The sequence below is a fragment of the Mustela lutreola genome, chromosome 8, assembly GCF_030435805.1.
Source record: "Mustela lutreola isolate mMusLut2 chromosome 8, mMusLut2.pri, whole genome shotgun sequence".
Taxonomy (NCBI): domain Eukaryota; kingdom Metazoa; phylum Chordata; class Mammalia; order Carnivora; family Mustelidae; genus Mustela; species Mustela lutreola.
Genome location: NC_081297.1, coordinates 104,546,521 through 104,565,028, shown reverse-complemented (window position 1 = coordinate 104,565,028; position 18,508 = coordinate 104,546,521). Strand labels below are relative to the sequence as shown.

General features: G+C 32.5%; 1 protein-coding gene across 8 annotated transcripts in view; it reads right to left on the bottom strand.

Annotated features, from left to right (window-relative positions):
• The window catches only part of CNOT2 (CCR4-NOT transcription complex subunit 2), a 124,361-nt gene that overhangs the window by 4,697 nt on the left and 101,156 nt on the right, over positions 1-18,508 (bottom strand). For 7 of the 8 annotated variants that reach the window (XM_059186310.1, XM_059186309.1, XM_059186314.1 and 4 more), the window contains 9 exons: positions 16,476-16,555; positions 13,504-13,629; positions 11,590-11,714; positions 10,538-10,658; positions 10,290-10,446; positions 7,468-7,529; positions 7,329-7,378; positions 5,123-5,223; positions 3,177-3,321 (listed from right to left, as the gene is read on the bottom strand). In XM_059186310.1, coding sequence (XP_059042293.1) covers positions 3,177-3,321; positions 5,123-5,223; positions 7,329-7,378; positions 7,468-7,529; positions 10,290-10,446; positions 10,538-10,658; positions 11,590-11,714; positions 13,504-13,629; positions 16,476-16,555 — 967 coding nt within the window. The remainder of the gene's footprint in view (positions 1-3,176; positions 3,322-5,122; positions 5,224-7,328; positions 7,379-7,467; positions 7,530-10,289; positions 10,447-10,537; positions 10,659-11,589; positions 11,715-13,503; positions 13,630-16,475; positions 16,556-18,508) is intronic. The other variant, XM_059186316.1, reaches the window with a different exon arrangement.

The window sequence follows — 18,508 nt, the reverse complement described above, 5'->3', positions numbered from 1 at the left end:
AAATATATATATATATATATATATAATCTGAATGATCACTATTTTTAAATTAGTGAGATAGTGAGTAATTCTAGTTAAATTACAAAGGCTAGACCACATAGCCTGCTGACAAGTCCAGATTATTTAAAAGGGGAAAAAAAGATACAGTTCAAAATTCTTACGTATACATTACTGACATACAATAAATACTTTAATGGGCTGGATCCTAGAACTCAGTTACAGAATTTTCAGGGCTAAAAAATACTTATGATTTAAATCATCAAATTTCATAATAACGATTTTTCAAATCTCTGAAAATATTAAGTAATCTGCAAAAAAGAAAGAACTTCATATAAGACATTGTGAGATGGAGGTCTGACAAAAGTCTAGATCAGGTCAATACTTTCCAAAGACAACATGATATTATCAAGCTATTACTTGTAATACTAATTCAGACTGCAGGCTTCTTACAATGAGCTGAAGCTATTTACCTGTGAGTAAGAAACCACACCCACTTTATAGGGTGGGGACATTGAGGTTAACTTGGGACATGGCATTTTAAGGGCTTTTCTGTAGTTTGATAAACTGTTAATACATTTTAAATGGAACTAAAGGTCTTAATTCCTAAACAATTTAAGAAAACACTGAGAACATCTTTAAAACAAACAAAAACCAGAAGCCATTGTGAAAAGTTTATTCTGAGGATACAACTTAAAAGTTTTAAGTTCATGAATCTATTTTAATATAACAAAAGTGAACTATGTGTAATACTTAGTAGAAACCAGTAATTCTGCTTGCTTTCATCATTGTGAAAATAATTTTGATGAAAAGTGTCAGTGCCAGTGGCAAGCAATTACCTCAAAAGAGATTTCTTAAAGAAACAGTTTAATGATATTTCTCAAATTTTACTTTCCAACTTCAGAGCTAAAAATTATAAAGGTAAAGGTTAAGACAAAGCTCAACTGTACAGGAGATCAGATAAATTTGGGTAAAATTACTTTATATATGCACACTAAATATTTATACACACACACACACTTTTCTTTAAAATGACATGTGTGTGAGTGGGGAATTGCTTTTGATGGGAAAGTAAAGGGGCCTACTAATGTTTAAGTTGCTTCTGAATATTTAACTTTGTGGGAAGAAAGTAGTACTAGAAACGGACCTTTTCACATAAGAAAATCTGTCATTTATACTGAACTATAATTTAACTAAAACAATACATCAATCTACTACAAACATCCATCCTTTTTGCATATAGAAGTTTGGAATAACACAATGATATTGAGCAAAAAAGCTTCCAATAGAATAAAGAAAACTTCATTTATTTACTAAAAGACTCTTTTCCCCCTCCAAAGATCATTTTTCTCTCCGGTACAATCAACTGTTCTTGAAGTATGGCTCAAAGACCAGAAAAATCATTGGCATCACTTAGGAAATTGTCAGAAATGCAAACCTTCAGGCCCCATGCATAGACTTCTTAAATCAGAAACAATGGAGGTATGGCTCAGCAACTTATGTTTTTAATAAGGCTGCCAGGTAATTCTGGTGCAAGTTAAGTTTGAGAACCACTGACCTGACCTAACAACAGTTATAGTTTTTCCATCTTTGAAGAAGAGTAGTAGTAAGCTGTAAGAATGCGGAAACAGCAACAAACTACAACTACTCCCATGTATCAAATACCCAATATATGAGAAACATTGTACTCAGTGTGTGTGTGTATATGTGTGTGTGTGTGTGTGTGTGTGTGTAAAATCTCATTTAATCCTCACGACAATCTAGAAGCAAATATGATTTTGATTTAAAAGATAAGGAAGCAGGCATGGAAAAGAAACCTGCACAAGGGCAAAGCGTAAATAGCTGAAACAGCAGTTAAATTCAAATCTATGATGTAAGGGCTATCACTTTCTACCACACTATACTTCTTAACAGGTAACATATACAATGCCTCTTGTACTATTTGAAATGAATGTGATTATTTCTACTTAAAAGGTCAGATCATGGATCTGCCTTCTGAAATTAAGATATGCATATTAATTATAAATGTTATAAAGTAGCTCAAATACAGTATGGTGGTCTATAAACTTGGTCTGAGAAGTAATGACATTTACCACTGACAAACACCCAAAAGTAAAAAAAAAAAAAAAAAAAAAAAAGATTTAACCTCTTGTATGTGTCTTGTCTGGTGTTTTTTTACTTGGGCACAACTTTTCCTATTTTCTTCTTTAAGGTTTGTATTAAATTTTCTTGTGATGTAAAACATTTTTGTGATAAAGATCTGGTAAGCATTTTACGTTATCTCGTTAAAATGTTGTACCTTCTTATTAATTTGGTAAAGTTGATTCAAAAGATAAAAAAGCCCAAACCAACAACTAAAGAATTATCCAATGGACTGTCAAGAAATGTTTTTCTTCTGTTTAAATTTTTTGAGAACACTTCAGTTTTTAAACCTAAGAATCCTCAAGGGAAACAAGAAATTTGGGGAGTTATGAAATCAGATGTTGGTTAATACTGTCTACTACTAGGTAGACTAAATTTATACATAAGAACTACATACAAACGTGAAATATGCTATGACACTAATGAAAATTTTGCACATGGGACAGTTAAATAGGTGGTTTTGTGAGGAAAAGTTGCAAAACAAAACGTAACAACCAACTTTTCCCACAGCCTTCTTCCCTCCAATACTCAGCATACTAGTCATAGGAACAATCATGGTTAATGCTTACAATTTTCTTTCTTTTCTTTTCATTCGCAAACAAAAACTCAAGCATCTTTCCTGCAATGAGTGCAAGTGTTTTTAAAAGCCTATTATCTGTTTATATACCAGTTTTAGGAAAATCTTCTACTTGCTTAAAGTAGTAAGAATACATGACTGGGATTGCAAGAGGATGATCTTTATTTTACAACTGAGTAGACACAAAAATATTTCAATTGTTACCAAGGCTTGTGAAAAATTACAAAATTTCTTACCAAGTTCAATCATTTTCCTAACTATGGGTGAAATGAGATGTTTCCGGATACTCTCCTAGAATTTAAATCAAGCCAAGGAGGTGAAGACAAAAAAACTTATTTAGCAAGTATCTGGCACATTATTGGAACTGATGTATTGGTACATATAAACAGATAAAAGAGGATACTTCTTTTTAAAATCTAGATTTATACATTTACACATTTGCACATGGAAAAAAATATACCTTAGCTACTTTCCTCCAGTTAAGACAGTCAAAGAAGTAATATGTTCCCCTCTCATATGTATTGGTTTTCATTGTTGGCTCCATGCCTGGTGCCCTGGTAATCCATACTCGTTCTTCTTTGTGGTATCTCCAATCACGGTTAAAACTTCAATTTTTAAGAGAAAAAGACAATTAATTTTTTCCTGTGGCTCACATCCAACATTTCCTACATTTTGTAAAAATTTTTCTCAGAAAATAATTATACAGAAAATACATAAATATGGATGATTCTTTACCCTTTGTTATTAAATATAACCTTAGTGAAATAGAGGAAAAGAATTCCTTAATTTTCCAAAAACCACACTCATTAATTAATATACACATCTTTATTTAACTGAAGAGACTTTTTTATGCAAACATTAATGAGATCTTAAAAGCTCTATGAGCAGTGTGTGAAAAACTTAGGCAGACCAAATAAAGATACACTGTGTTCCAGAAACTTCACTCCTTTTTCGTTCTTCTTAACATTCAATAGAAATTGAGATATCTATTAAAACAAACAAAACCCCCAGCTATTTGTATTATTTTCTAAGGAACAAAATACAGTATTTTTATCTACTTAAATTCACATAATTTTTAAACTATGCTGAAAATAGAATATCCACTTAAAAAATTCTTAATGAATGTATTACTTTTTTTATTCAAATCTCACTGATCTTAAATTTTCAAAAGCCAAAATGATATCCATTAGAATTCATGCAAGAATCAATAAGGATTTAATATCACTTGTAAACTGGGGAAGTAACATCCAAAGGAGGTAGAAGTACCAGAAAAAACATCTCTGGTAGAATAAACCTCCATGTAAACAAATTCTTTCCTACTAATAAGTGAGATCGTTTTTAGACATAAGATATGAGACAGAACTGCCAGTAATGGATAGGTGAATGACTAAATGAATTTATTTACTTATGAATAAATTAAAAAGAACAGGTAACAGTTGCTATGTTACAAAAAATGAGGGGAAAACATGGGAGAAAACAAATTCTCAATAGAGAAATAAAAAAACAATTTATTATCAACATAGTGAATTTTACATTTTTAAGTATCTGATCCAAGGTCATTTATAGAAATATTAGGAATATTATAAAATACTTAAAATCTGTAAAAATTAGGTCTCTATATCATAATTTTCTTTTTGTAAGCTCTAGGCCCAACATAGGGCTTAACCTCACAACCCCAAGATCAAGAGTCACATGTTCTACCAACTGAGCCAGATGGGAGTCCCACAATATTATAAAATTTTAATAACAATTTATTCTAGTAAACATGATTAATAGAATAATCTATTGGTAACAAAATATACTACCAATTATATATGAGAAAGGACACAAAAATTTTTATTCTTAGAGCATCAGGTAAAAACAGAAATGCTCAAGAAAAAACATTCCATGGACCAACTTCTTAACACTAATTTATTTAAGTTGGCCAACAGGCTTCTGATAATGAATGTGGACTTCATCAATACTTCAAAACACACAAGATGTATGCAGTGCTTTGCCCATATAATACTCAACAGATGTTCATTAATGATGAAATTCACTATCATTAATATATGTGTTTCCACAAAAAGATGAGCCACAGTTATGAACCATATCTTATACTTCACATATTTATAAAAAATATTCATAAAAATTAGATTCACCAAATTCATGAATCAATTCTGTCTTCTTACAAATTTAGGATTTAAATTTGAAATAACTCTTTTTATACAGTGACCATTAACCATGATAACAAATTTTCAATCTAAATTAATTTTATTAAATGTAAAAACAGATTTTTTTCTTGATGGAAATATTTTCACTTTAAAAACAAAAGACAGAAACCATAACTATCATTTAAAAGAAAAGCTTTCAGAATAAACAAGATCCACTATAATACAAAAGTGTTTAAAAATACTTTGAACATACAGCTCTACTGCAGCTAAAAGTTGTAATACGTCTCCTCCATTCATGTAATAGAGATAGAAGAGCAGGTCTTCTCCGTATCGGCCAAGTTTTATTGCAGCCAGCTGGAAAAGAGAAATCAATTATTCTGAAGTGTAAAATAAGTTTGAAAATCCTAACATATTGCTACCACTTAAGTAAAAATAAAAAGATAAACAGAAACTCTTTTCTTTATAGCAGATCACCATTATTACGTGATTTTGCAGGTAGTTACAATTTTAAGGGAGAGTTTTACCATTTAACTGAAGTAATTTAACAATTATTTCTGGTACCTCTACTTTATGTACTAATAGGATAAAAGGCTATATAAAAACTTCTAACCAAGACCAAATGCTGTTTTACTAGAGGGCTTATTAATACCCAACATGGTAATAATAGTGGAAACAATGCTCAGAGATGTAGGACTTCTATTCAAGATCCAGTTCCATTATTTACAAATATAATCATATCTAAGTTATTTAATGCTATGAACTTCCATACAAAATGCAGAAATGAGACCTATTACATTATTAAGAATGTAAATGAAATGGATAAAGTGTCTATATATGAATGTACCTTAAAGAATGTCTGATCACATAGAAAACTTGTATGAAATGTTAGCTGAATCTACACTGGACAGCAACTCACAAATCAGTAGGTTATGCATTTTACCAAATCACAGATGGTAAACACAAAAATCATAAAGGGATTCTCTTTATTTTGTTTAAATGGATGATTAAAAGATGACTGCCTTACATCCTTCCACAAAGCAGAAACATTAACCGCCAATCAAAATAGAAAACATCAAGTTGAACATTATCGAAATCTTGTATTAGGAAAAACCTTTATTTAAAAGCTAAGCAAGGGACGCCTGGGTGGCTCAGCGGGGTAAAGCCTCTGACTTCAGCTCAGGTCATGGTCCCAGGCTCCTGGGATCGAGCCAAGCATCAGGCTCTCACTCAGTGGGGAGCCTGTTTCCTCCTCTGTCTCTGGCCTGCCTCTCTATCTACTTGTGATCTCTGTCAGGTGAATGGATAGAATCTTTTTTAAAAAAAAAAAGCTAACCAAAATGAGCACTTTAATCTCTTCCCCTATTTCTGTATCTAAATGTTTATTTAACTGTTACACAATTGTGGAATATAATTTTTGCCTCCATTTATATCATCCCCATTCAAGCAGCACTTCTGAAGGTGATAAATTCTCCTAAATCAGTATTTCTTAAATTGCCCTAAGAAAAGGTTCTGGAACCCCTAGGTGTTTGGAGCAAAAAAGCCCTATCTATGGTGGAGATGGCAGAAAAATCACAAAGTCCACAAACAGAAAAAATTAGTTCTATATCACACTTCTTGTCTTCCATTTACTCAAGTATCAAAAGACATATTGAGAAGTATCTCTTTAACTTGCCTATCCAAAAAATCAACATCCATTTGACCATGCAACTTGAAGGCACAGACAAAGGACACTGTCATTTTGGTATGTATTTTATATATTTATGAAATATTTTAGACTTATACTTAAATATATAATACATTAGACACATATGTATAACATGTAATTTTTACTAAATTATGTCCTTCCTCAAGGCCAAAATCTAGGGACACAATTTCTAACAGAAATGAACACTTAGTTCTTTCCCCTAAACAAAATATTTACCATTTTCTTCTTTAAGAATAAGAAAAAGATTAAAACTGTAATCTGTTAATAGTTACTTTAGAACTAGCATTTTGGGTAATTAAGACATTTTAAAAAGTCAAATGTCAAAGTTTTTAAAGTATATATTTATATGCTGTTCCACTGAAAACACTATATAACATTTGTAAAAAGCATATTTTATTGATAAGAGCATAAAATGAGAATATCAGAAGGAAATTTATCAAATTTTCTAAGACAGTTTATTCTCATCAACCATGGTTATACCATTATTAATAGTAACTCCAAGAAATACTTTACCAGTCCTACCACTGTTTTTAAAACATACTCTTTAAATGTAACCCAGGATCTCATCAAAACAATAAGATAAACAAAAATAGAAATAAAATTGTTTTACATAATTGAATGGACAAATATGAAAGCATACCCCTGAAACCACTGCTAATTATTTCAAAAAATTTTATGCCATCTGAACTGAATAACAGTACCTGACAAACAGATACATTCATGCTGACTGAGGAGAATAATAAACTACACTCACCTTATCCCTAATGTGAATGTTCGTTAAGTACTCAGATGGAACATGGAAGTCTGGATAATAAAATGAAAAAAGCCTTATTAACTGATTCTCAGTTAAAAAAATATTTTTAAAAGGTCTGAACACAAATTGATTCTCCTACCTATGTCTTGAGGTCGACAAGGTGAAGATGCCCAGGGTGATGCAAATTTGGGGTAGAGATTTCTGAATAAGAGGGGAAAAAAAACAAACACTCTGAAGTCCAAAGCAGAAAAAGATTTCAGATTTTATTTCAGAAAAACAGTGACTTCAAAAGTGAAACGAGCATCTTTACTTCTAATTTCTTTTCATGTGTTTACTATGACTTATACAGAAAAATGAAACAAGTTAACCAGGGGTGTGTGTGTGTGTGTATACATATATATACGCAAAGTGTATAAAGTTATGTATATGTGTGTATATATATATTCATTCATTCACATTTACATGTAACTTCAACTCAGAATGCTTTAAACTGATAAACAGCATGCCCCCAAGTAAAACTACTTTCCCAGAAAAAAAAACAGTAATTATTAAAAGCTAAAGTTCAAATTCACCGAATATTTACTGAGTGTCTGCTGTATGCCTGGCACTGTTCTAGGTGTTCTGGATATATTAGTGAACAAAAGAAAGGAAACTGACAATATGAAACTTACTTTCTGATTGAGGAGGATAGATGAGAGGGAGGCAGACAAAAATAATTTGCATAATAAGTAATATTCCATGTTTGTGGAGAGGTGGGGATGGGAGATTAGTTGCATTAAATAAAGCAGTGAGGTTAGGTCTCATTCAGAAGATCAAATTTGAACAAGACTTGAAAGACATGAGGGATTTAGCCCTATTAATTATCTGGCAGAAGACTACTCTAGTCAGAGGGAACTGCTAGAGTAACTAAGGTGGGGATATGACTGACATGTCTGAGGTACAGCAAGAAGGCCACGAAAGCTGGGAACAGAGTGAACAAAGGGACAAGCTATTAAGGTGGAGGAAGGAGAAGATGCCTATAAAGATAAATAGCCTTATAAAGATTTTGGGTTTTTTTGGTTTTAAGATTTATTTATTTATTTGTCAGAGAGAGAGCATAAGCATGAACAAGGGGAGCAGCAGGGAGAGGGAAAAGCAGGCTCCCCGCTGAGCAGGAAGCCCAATGAGGGACTCAATCCCAGGAATCATAACCTGAGCCGAAGACAGAAGCTTAAGAGACTGAGCCACCCAGGCATCCCAAGATTTTAAGTTTTTATTCATAATGAAACCATAAACCCTCACTGAGCAGTGCACAGAAGATTGACCTATTCAAAAAGGATGGTCCTGGCTCCTCAATAAAGAAGAGACTGTGAGGGACACAGAGAGAATCAGGGATACCTGATGAATGGCTAATGGAGTAATCCAGGCAAGAGAGGAGGGAGATTCAAACCAGGGTGGCAGCTGTTAAAAGCTCTGAGAAACATACAGCAGTGAATCTACTATGCCAAACTGACAGGTCAAGGAGGATAAATTCCTTACAAGCAACCACTGAATTTAATAACATACACATCCATTTGATGACCTCCATGAGAGTAGTTTTAGTGAAGTGGTGAGGGAAAATTCTAAATGAAATGGGTTTAACTGAGAATGGGAAAACACAAATGGGAGATGCAAAGATGGCTTTTTGAAGAGTTTTGCTCTCCAAGAAATAAGGGCAGTTAACTCATAGAAGTTAGATAAAAAGAAGGCATTTTACTAACATAAAGTAACAGAATATTTGTATGCTGATTAAAATGACCCAACAAAAGCACAAAAACTTGTTAGAGCCACGTCTTTGAGTTTTCAAGAGACATTTTAAGTAGAAAGCATGGATCAACTATATCAACAGGGTGGAAAATAAGAATAAGGTCTTGGGATACAGACAGTAAAACAGACAGTAAACAGATTTGGTGGTAGAACTATGCTGACATTTTCTTCTGATTATTTCCATCTTTCTTAGTATAAGTAGAAATAAAAAACAAGGTCTTAATTCTACATCTGAAACTAGTATTATGCTGTTTGTTAACTAACTGGAATTCAAATAAAAACTTGGGGCGGGTGGGGGAAGCAAGGTCTTAGAATCTGAGAGTAAGGACAAGGAAAAAAATAATCAGATGTCTAAAGAGACAAATGTGAAACAGCTGCATAGGAGAACAAAAGAATGAATGGACCTGGCATGCCAGGTATGAATGGCAGAATTAAGCGCCTACTTTTTAAGTTCCTGGCCATGAATGAGAAATGAGACCAGGTAATGAAGCTGTGTGGTTTTCTTTAGCCAGGCTCAGTAGCAGAGATCAAGAATGGAAGTCAGAGTATAACCAGGGTTGTAGTTTCTGCCACACAATCTTGACAAAAAGCAAGAAAGGGGCAAAGTAGCCAAGAGTATATATAAACAATTATGAGTGACCACAGAATTTAACTGGATAAGAAGGAAGTGAGTCCTTCTCAGGGGAAGAAAAGTGTGTTGTGGAACAGTGAAAATATAGAGTAATCAATGGACTGAAGATCCCAAGGAGTCAAATGATTATAGGAGCCAGAACTAGAGGGAGAAAGATGGAAAACAGGGAGTGGTATGGGAGCACAGATAAAAATTATAAAGAAACTGAAGTTACTGATAATGGCAAAGTCAAAGGGATGACTAAATATGTAAGTAGCTGAGATACGGTAGAGAGTAAGATTTTTGAAGGTGAGAAACTCAATGAGCCAAGATTTCAGGATTTTGGAATGATCATATATGTGTATTCTGAAACTGCCAAAGAGGAATGATATTATCAAGTGACAGTAATCCAGAAGCTAACATGAGAGGGAATGACCCAAACAGTCAAGACATAACAGCAACGAGTGGCTACAAGAGATACAATCTGATCACATGAAATTAAAACCTAGAAATCTGCAAATAGGTATTACATACAAATGTAGAAGAAAAGAAAATGGAAAACTTACTCAGGAGAGTTCAGATTGAGGCCTAATGTTGTTAAGTCACTTCCTAATGCAAGATGTACCATTCCTGGGTCCGTCTCTGCTGCCCTGATAAATGTTAACAGGCCAATCATTCCAAATTGGTCCGTCACCATCCCTTGAGGAATGTTAGTAACCCGACCTGGACAAGAAGAACACAGTAATTTTATCTTTAAGGAAAAAGCAGAGAAATGAATTCTATAATATTTCTGAGGTATTTTATAGAGTCCCACCATCAGGTAACACCTGGATCCCTTTTTTCTGCTGGTTATTATTTTGTGTTGTTGAACTTTTATCTCCAGGGAATTTGGGTCCATCTGTACTTGAAGTTGTCTTGCCAGATGTATTCAAATTCTAACATGAAAAAAATTAAATGTGACATTAAAATTTGTTAAGTGTAAAAATCTCAAGTTCACATATTAGTTATCTTTCTATTCATTCTTTATTATATTTAAATTGGTAGTAAATTATTACCTGTTTTTCAAGTTCTACATGAAATTTTTTGTTTCCACAACCGTCCCATGGTTTATGAATAAATCCTGTATTTTACACATTTCAGTATTAAAAGGACAAGAAATATATGGAAAATATTCTTATTTAATCTCAGATCTTCGGTCACAGAAAAAAAAAATCTCAGAACTTTGCTTCAAGTTTCCCTCTTCAGTACTTTAATTTAGAAGAGAATACTACAGTATGTTGCCTATAAAATCAGCATAAAAACCTCCAGGAGAAGTTAGAATATATAAACTTTAAAAATTCATATTTAATTCTTACCCAATAATCTTCTTTATCAATTATTTTAACAATACATACAAACTCCCATCACACACAAAAAAGCTATTTTCAGTGAAATGTGGAAGAAATAAACACATTCGTTAAGTCAGAAAGAGGAAGCTGAGTTGGCTGAATCAACACAGGAATAAAAATGTGTATAAAGATTCTTCAAGGAGAAAACTTACTCAAGAAAAACACAGCTCCTTAGAAGGCTATAATATCAAACTTCATGGGATCCAGCTGACAGGGACTACAATAAAAGTCTAAATTAACTCTGAGAAGTTCAACAGAAATTTGCAAACCTATATGAAATAGGAAAAAAATAGGCTATCTTCTAAGTTATAAAGGTTTTCCACAGTCTTCAGAAGTTAGATTATTACAGATATTCAAGATAAACAATTTTGTAATAGTATTTAGTAAGTCCTTAATATAGTCTACAAAACTGTTAATACAAGAGAAATCTGAAGGGAAAAAACTACATCACTCACATATGTAATTCTCAGTTACTTACAGATTTACTGTCATCATTACTTGATGTTGGATCTTTATAGCTGGAACCAGGTAATGCTGGAAAATCTTCGTTGTGTATTGAGAAGTCCTGGGATTGCTCATTTGCTGGTTTTGTTACCATTCCAACTATGTAATGAAAATAATCCAGAGAATTGCAATTCATATTTATGGTATTTTTCTACAAATTATAAAAAATTAACTTTCCTCATGATACTGTACCAAAATGATTTTTAAAAATTACACTATGAAAACACACTTCAAAAAATTAGTATTCAGGATAACAATGAAGAACTAAACTTGTATATACTGATTAATAACTCAATATACAAAACAGTACAAGGGAAGTTAAGTGGTAATCCTGTAATTCTAAATCTAAGGTCATATATAGATGCTTAAAAACATAATTTGATATTGGTAATAGTTATCAAAATTTTTGGTTTAAAGCTTGATTTAAATATTTGACTAGCTATTATAAACACCAGTTAACTGTCAAATACAAATGAACAAAATAAATTTTAAAAGAACATGTCAGTATTCTACTTGAAAGTGACTTACAGAGTGAGCAAATTGCAATCAATTATAAAACAACTCCATATTATTTCAGATTTTCTTGGACTCCATGTAATAGATGTAAAACATGCAAGAACTGGGAAGTAATCCTCCCACTATACTTGGCATTAGTCAGGCCCTTATTGGAGAACAATATCCAGTTTGGGGCTCCACAATTCAAGAACGATATGGAGAAACTAGAGTTGGTCCAAGGAGAGCAACGGGAATGATTAAAGGGATGAAAAAATGGACCTATGAGGAAAGGTTAAAAACATTAGAGTCTGAACTGAGAATCAAGTAGCTAGGTACTCAACTTCCAGGGCAGATCATTTTTTGGTTATTTTTGGAAGACTAATTTGGAAACTTTAGAATATTAACAATATATTTTTCCCTTCTTCACATATTGTTATTTGTATTCATATTCTGAAAGGCAAAGAAATCCTTCTTGGATGAAAATAGGAAAAACAGTTATCTTAGAAAAGTTATGAACTGACCCCTCTAAGTTCATTGTTGCTAGTACTGTTGCTATCTACCAAATTCTCCCAAAAGGAAACAACTATGTGCAATGCATAGTAAGAATATGGCTGCACTGCAGTTATATGTAATTTTCATGTCCAAATTGTTACTGCACACATTTCACGCCCCCCTCTTTCCATTTAGCCAAATCTCTTATTTATTAGAGACAGTGAGAAAGGGTTTTAATTGTGACCAAGAGTCTACATAAACGATCCATGACCCAGGAGTCAGTGGTTTTCAACAGAAGACAATATTTTCTCCCACGGGACATTTGTCACTGTCTGGAGACACCTACGATTATCACAATGATGGGGAGGGGGTTACTACTGGCAACTAGTAGGCAAAGGCCAGGGAAATTGCTAAACATTCTACATCTCACACAATAGCCCCCTATTTATAAGGACTTATCTGACCCAAATGTGAGTAGTGTGGAGGTTAAGAAACTGGCTTAGAAAAAATCTTCCATGTGTGGTTGGTCATTATTAATCAATAAGAATGCAGGATTTAAATGAGTGACTTATAAAACGTGTGATGAATTAAGAAAAGGCAGAACACAAATAATCACTAAGGTGTAGTAAGACAGAAATGTCACAAGAAAATTACCGCTGAGTACCAATTAGGATTTCCTTTTGGGGTTTCTGTACAAACTGTTTGCTCATTTAACTTTTCTATCATGGCATTCTGGGAGGAAAATGCACTGTGCATGTATCAACTCTGACAAAACTATACTACCCTGATTAGAAAACATATGTGTGTGTGTACACACATGCACATGCATATAAATGTGTAAATGCATGTGTGTGCGCGCAATGGAAAGTTTCCATCAGCCATCATTAAAAAGTTTAATTACCATAAGGAGCTCTTCCAGCCAAGGGGTTTATTAATGGAGTTGGGTTACCACTTCCTTCCCTTCTGTTTCGGTCTGCTAAAGCTGGAAAATCTGAAAGGTCCAATCCTGTCACATTTTCACTTCCATCTAAATAATGAGAAAGAACATTAGTTACTGATTCTACAAGCATTTTATTTTAAGTAAGCTTTATGCCCAATATGGGGCTTGAACTCACGACCCAGAGATCAAGCATCATATGCTCTACTAAGTCAGCCTGGCACCCAGATTCTACAAACATTTTAAAGAGATTATTGAAGACCAACCATAATGTAACTTGAAATGACAGTATCTTCTTCCTAAATAATACTCAGCACTGTACTAGATATGTGTAGGTGTACAATAAACACATGAACTGATCTCACACAAAAGAATTTCATGAATAATTCAGTAAAGTAGTATGTAGCTAGCATAATAAAAGTCTCAAATCCTAGTGACTTCAGACAGACAATAAGGAGTAAGGTGGGACACTATTTCCCCAAGGGTGGCACTCTAAAGTTATAGCTTGTCAGCTAACAAAAAAAAAAAAGACTGTTGTGATGTAATCGCTCTTTTCATTATATCCAGAGGTAGAGGTAGTATCTGGATGCTTGAAGCTTTAGTCATACACAGGTATGATAATGACAGTGCCTCTTGCAAATGACCGAATATTATCTGAAACACAGGCAGTGGAAGCAGAAACTCTAAGGATTTCTGTCCTGTGACCTACCTGTCCCATACACAAATGTGTGTGTGCATGTATGTGTGTGTTTTACAGTTGGGAAATATAAGTAAGGTTGTATGGACAGGGTTATAAGCAGGGTTCCCATGTATGGGAGGTGTGTGGAAAGCATGGGAATACGATACAAAGTCCAGAAGTTTATATTACTTATTACATAGTAGGCGCTCAATAAATATATATTAAATGAATAAAATTAATCGTTCATTTTAATTGAAAAAGAATTGGTTCACTTCCATTTAAAAATTAAAATTTAACCCAACATTTCTACTTTGCCTGTTTTATTTTTTAAAGATTTTATTTTTTAGTAATCTCTACACCCAATGTGGGGCTTAAACTCACAACCCCAAGGTTGAGTCATATGCTCTACCACCTGAGCCAGCCAGGCGGCCCCTCTATTTTGCCTATTTTAATTATCTCCTTGATTTCTTCTCAACTTTTATTATTCTATTATTCTTACAATCTTACATTCTTAATTTTTGAAGAATTTAATTTCCTACCTTAGTTCTAGCCTGTATTATAGCTTTTCTTTAATCTTTGTTTTGTCTAACGTTTTAATGTTTTATAGCATTTTCAATTAATTTGGCCTTTCAGTTAATTTTTAACTTTTCTCCAAGTTCCATAATTAGAAGAATCTCAGAAACTAATTATTCACGATTACTTTGTTGATAGAAAAACAAAACACTCTATTAACATTTCAAGTCAGGTTACAATTTAAAAATATGAAAAGTAAAAGATAAAATCATGCCCACTATTTCTAAACCAATTGTAGTTTGTAACTTTTAAAAAGATACTACTAAATAAAAAGACAATAAATTTATACAGTGTTTCAAGTTATAAAAGTAATCTTACTTGAATTATTATAGTTACACAGTTATAAATTAACTAGAAACACTGAATATATATTAACTTTTAACACACATCTTCAGGTCCTGTAAGATGGAATTTAAAATGGTCATAGTATTGGAGAATAACTTTAACCGAAAAATTAGTTAGTAAACCCCCAAGTTATATTTTTAGGTAAAGACCTGGAAACAATTTCCCTAAAAATAGTTAAAATTTACTTAAAACTGAATTTTAGAAATGATTTAAAAATTTATGGAAGTATATGAAACCATAATTCAGAATATAAGATGGCATTGAGAGACACATTGTTACTTTATGATCCATTCAGGAAAAAAAGGATAACTTGTCAATTAAACTATGATACATAGCCTGATTTCAGAGATGATATGAAAAAAGTGTGCATTTCAGAAACAACGGGAATATGGTACTTAATAGCATTTTAACATCTTGAACACATAACTATAATTTTTAAGTGCTAAAATTTGGAATTTTAAAGTCTCATTTGATCAATCTATGCTGCTAAACATGTAATAACACTTAAAAATTAAAAGCTCATAGTCACAAATGACATTTCATTACTAAATCCTGTCTCCTGCTTCCACATATGCTACATTCCACTGATCAGTCTTTCCCTTCTATTTCCTTTATGTATAGATCTCTCTGAATGATTACACTCATTATTTTTGCTCCTATGGCCATACTACATCCTTTATATCTTTTCTCAGGAAACGGTCTGGAGGCAAGGGTGGAAGAGGGTGAAATCTGAAGCAGAATAGAAATAAAGCCTCTTGTTCTCTTTCTCTGAAGCAGCTGATAAAACAAATAAACCAACAGACCACAGGAATTCAAAATCAGAATTCTATGTAATTAAAATTTACACATAAAACTGGATTAAAAAAAAAAACCCCAAGGGTTAAATGCCAATTATTAAAATTATTAAGAAATTAAGAACTGTTAAGTGCTCCAGTATAATTTTAGAGGTTTCTTTGGGTCTAGGTCTCTATAGCCAGAATACCATACCACTCAATCTAATTTAGACTGCAGTGACAGGAATGAAGCTAGAAAATGCTCGAAGCAAAAGATATTCTGAGGCATGTAGACTAAATTAATGTTTAGGCTTTCTCTAGGTGTTAAGGAAATAGTTCTAAAGTTATAACATTATGCTATTACCGTATCAAATGAAAAAATATATTTAAATATCTCTCAACTATTCACTGAATTAAATCCTATTCCTGTCAAATCCTCACTAAATTAAATTCTACCGGTTTAACACAAAAATCCTATAATATTTTAAGACCAGTATGTTCAATTGCTTTATATTTCAAAGATCTACCATATTTTTTATAGGTTACTACCTCCAGAATAAGCTTACCTGTTCCATTAAAAATGTTACTTGATAAGGAGTTATTCATTCCAAATGCCTGATTCCTGTTCATTCCAAATCCAGACATACTGGGTACATAGAAAATAATTTTAGATATACAGTAAGAACACTAACTTTTAGATGAAGAAAAACAAAAGTGTATACTTTTGATCTCCTCATATAAAACAACAGTATGCTTAAAAACAAATACTAATTTTATTTTTCTGAGTTTAACCTTTATTTAAAAAACCCTCCTGAAGTCCTTCCATGAATAACTGAGAACCAAAATGTCTTAAACAGATGATTTTAAAAACAAATAAACAAGGAATTTGCATATAAGCCTTGAGGAAAACAGAGATTAATAGTACTATTTTAGTACTTGGAGAGCCAACTTACTGGATACACTGGCAGATGTAACTAACCTTAAAAACATGCAGTTAGAGCATAACTATTGTTCCTGAATACTTATTTTCCTTCCACTACTGGTAAGTATACCATTTACCATTATCACTTTCCATAAAAGATCATCTTTCATACAGAGTTTTCCCCATCTAGAATCTAAACGCCTCATGGACAGGATCTATGTCATGGTCATCTCTGCATCCTCTGCCTTCACTGTTCAGGAGGATAAAACAGGCACTCAATAAATGTTTCATTTACCTGAATTAAATGGTGCTTTTCTTTAACTAAGCTTAGTGTTCTAAAAAAAAAAGTCATTCTAATCTAAATATAGTTTATCTTTCAGCTACCTAAAAGAAAAAGCAAATCTCTCCATAAAACCCTCCATTCTAAATTAATGCACAACTGGTACTTGGTAAGTTACAAATGCCTCCTTTTTCTGCACAAGGCTAAACATGAGAGAACAGAAACAAGTCTGAACTTAAAGCAAGGCCAGAAGTAATTAAGAATGTCAAAACCAGCTATTAATGCAAATTCTACAATGAAAGTATGCAACTTTAACATTAAATAATCTGATAAAAGACAGTGTTATCAGTGTTATGAGTAGGGTTAAACTGTTTGTGGAGATGATGGGGTTTTTTGGTTTTTGTGTGTGTGTTTGTGTGTAACTTTGTAAAACTAACTATGGCCAAACAATATTTTCAAAAACATGAAGCTGGTGAAATAATACTCTGGAGAAGAGTAGGAAAGCCATTAGAAACACCTGTTTAGTTAATAGCATGTTAGAATTGTTGATATAGGTACCTTCAAACACTGAAGGGATGAAAACATTCTATAACAAATACAACTTATCAACAGTAATAAGCAGGGTTATAGAGACCCATGTTTCATTGATAATTTATAAATAATGTGTTTTTTAGAAACAAAATGTAAAAAAAATATGGTAAGGCAAAAATTTAAATACACATTCAATGAACAATACTACAAGAAAAGATGTGATCAAGTCCAAGAAGTATATGATTAGGAAGCTATCAAGTAGATAAGAATTTTGATGACCCTTTACAAATAGTTATTTTTTAAATTAAGAGTAGTAAATTATTAAGAGAAATACTCATAAATCTAAATAAAAGAACTAGAGCTCATGGGATAAAGATCAAACAGGAAATGTGCTAATAACCTATTTTTAATCCACATTTTGCAAGCAGTAGATGAAAGAAAGTGAATTAAATGGGTAAGATGATAGCAAACAGATCAAGATCCTTTTTCTTCATACAGTTCCCCATTTAAAAAAAGAGATGAAAAAAATTGGCAAAATGAAATACAATTTTTTCAAGATACAAAGCCTTATACTGTAGTCATTACTCTCATATAAATTACCCGAACAGCTTAAAAATCCTAATAAAATGGACAATTGGTCTTCGTATTGTCATTATCACTTGCACAGTAAATATATGCAAATAGAAGTGCAAAAAGGAGTGAAAAAACACAACAGCTTATCTTCTTATTTTAAATCCCAGAACATGACACTATTTTCGAATACTGTAAATGTAGTCTTAAAACGTCTTTGGTCATTAAGTCTCCAAAGCACAAAACTGAATTTCAATTCAAAGAGTACTAAACCAAAGCACAAGTAAAGCAAAGCA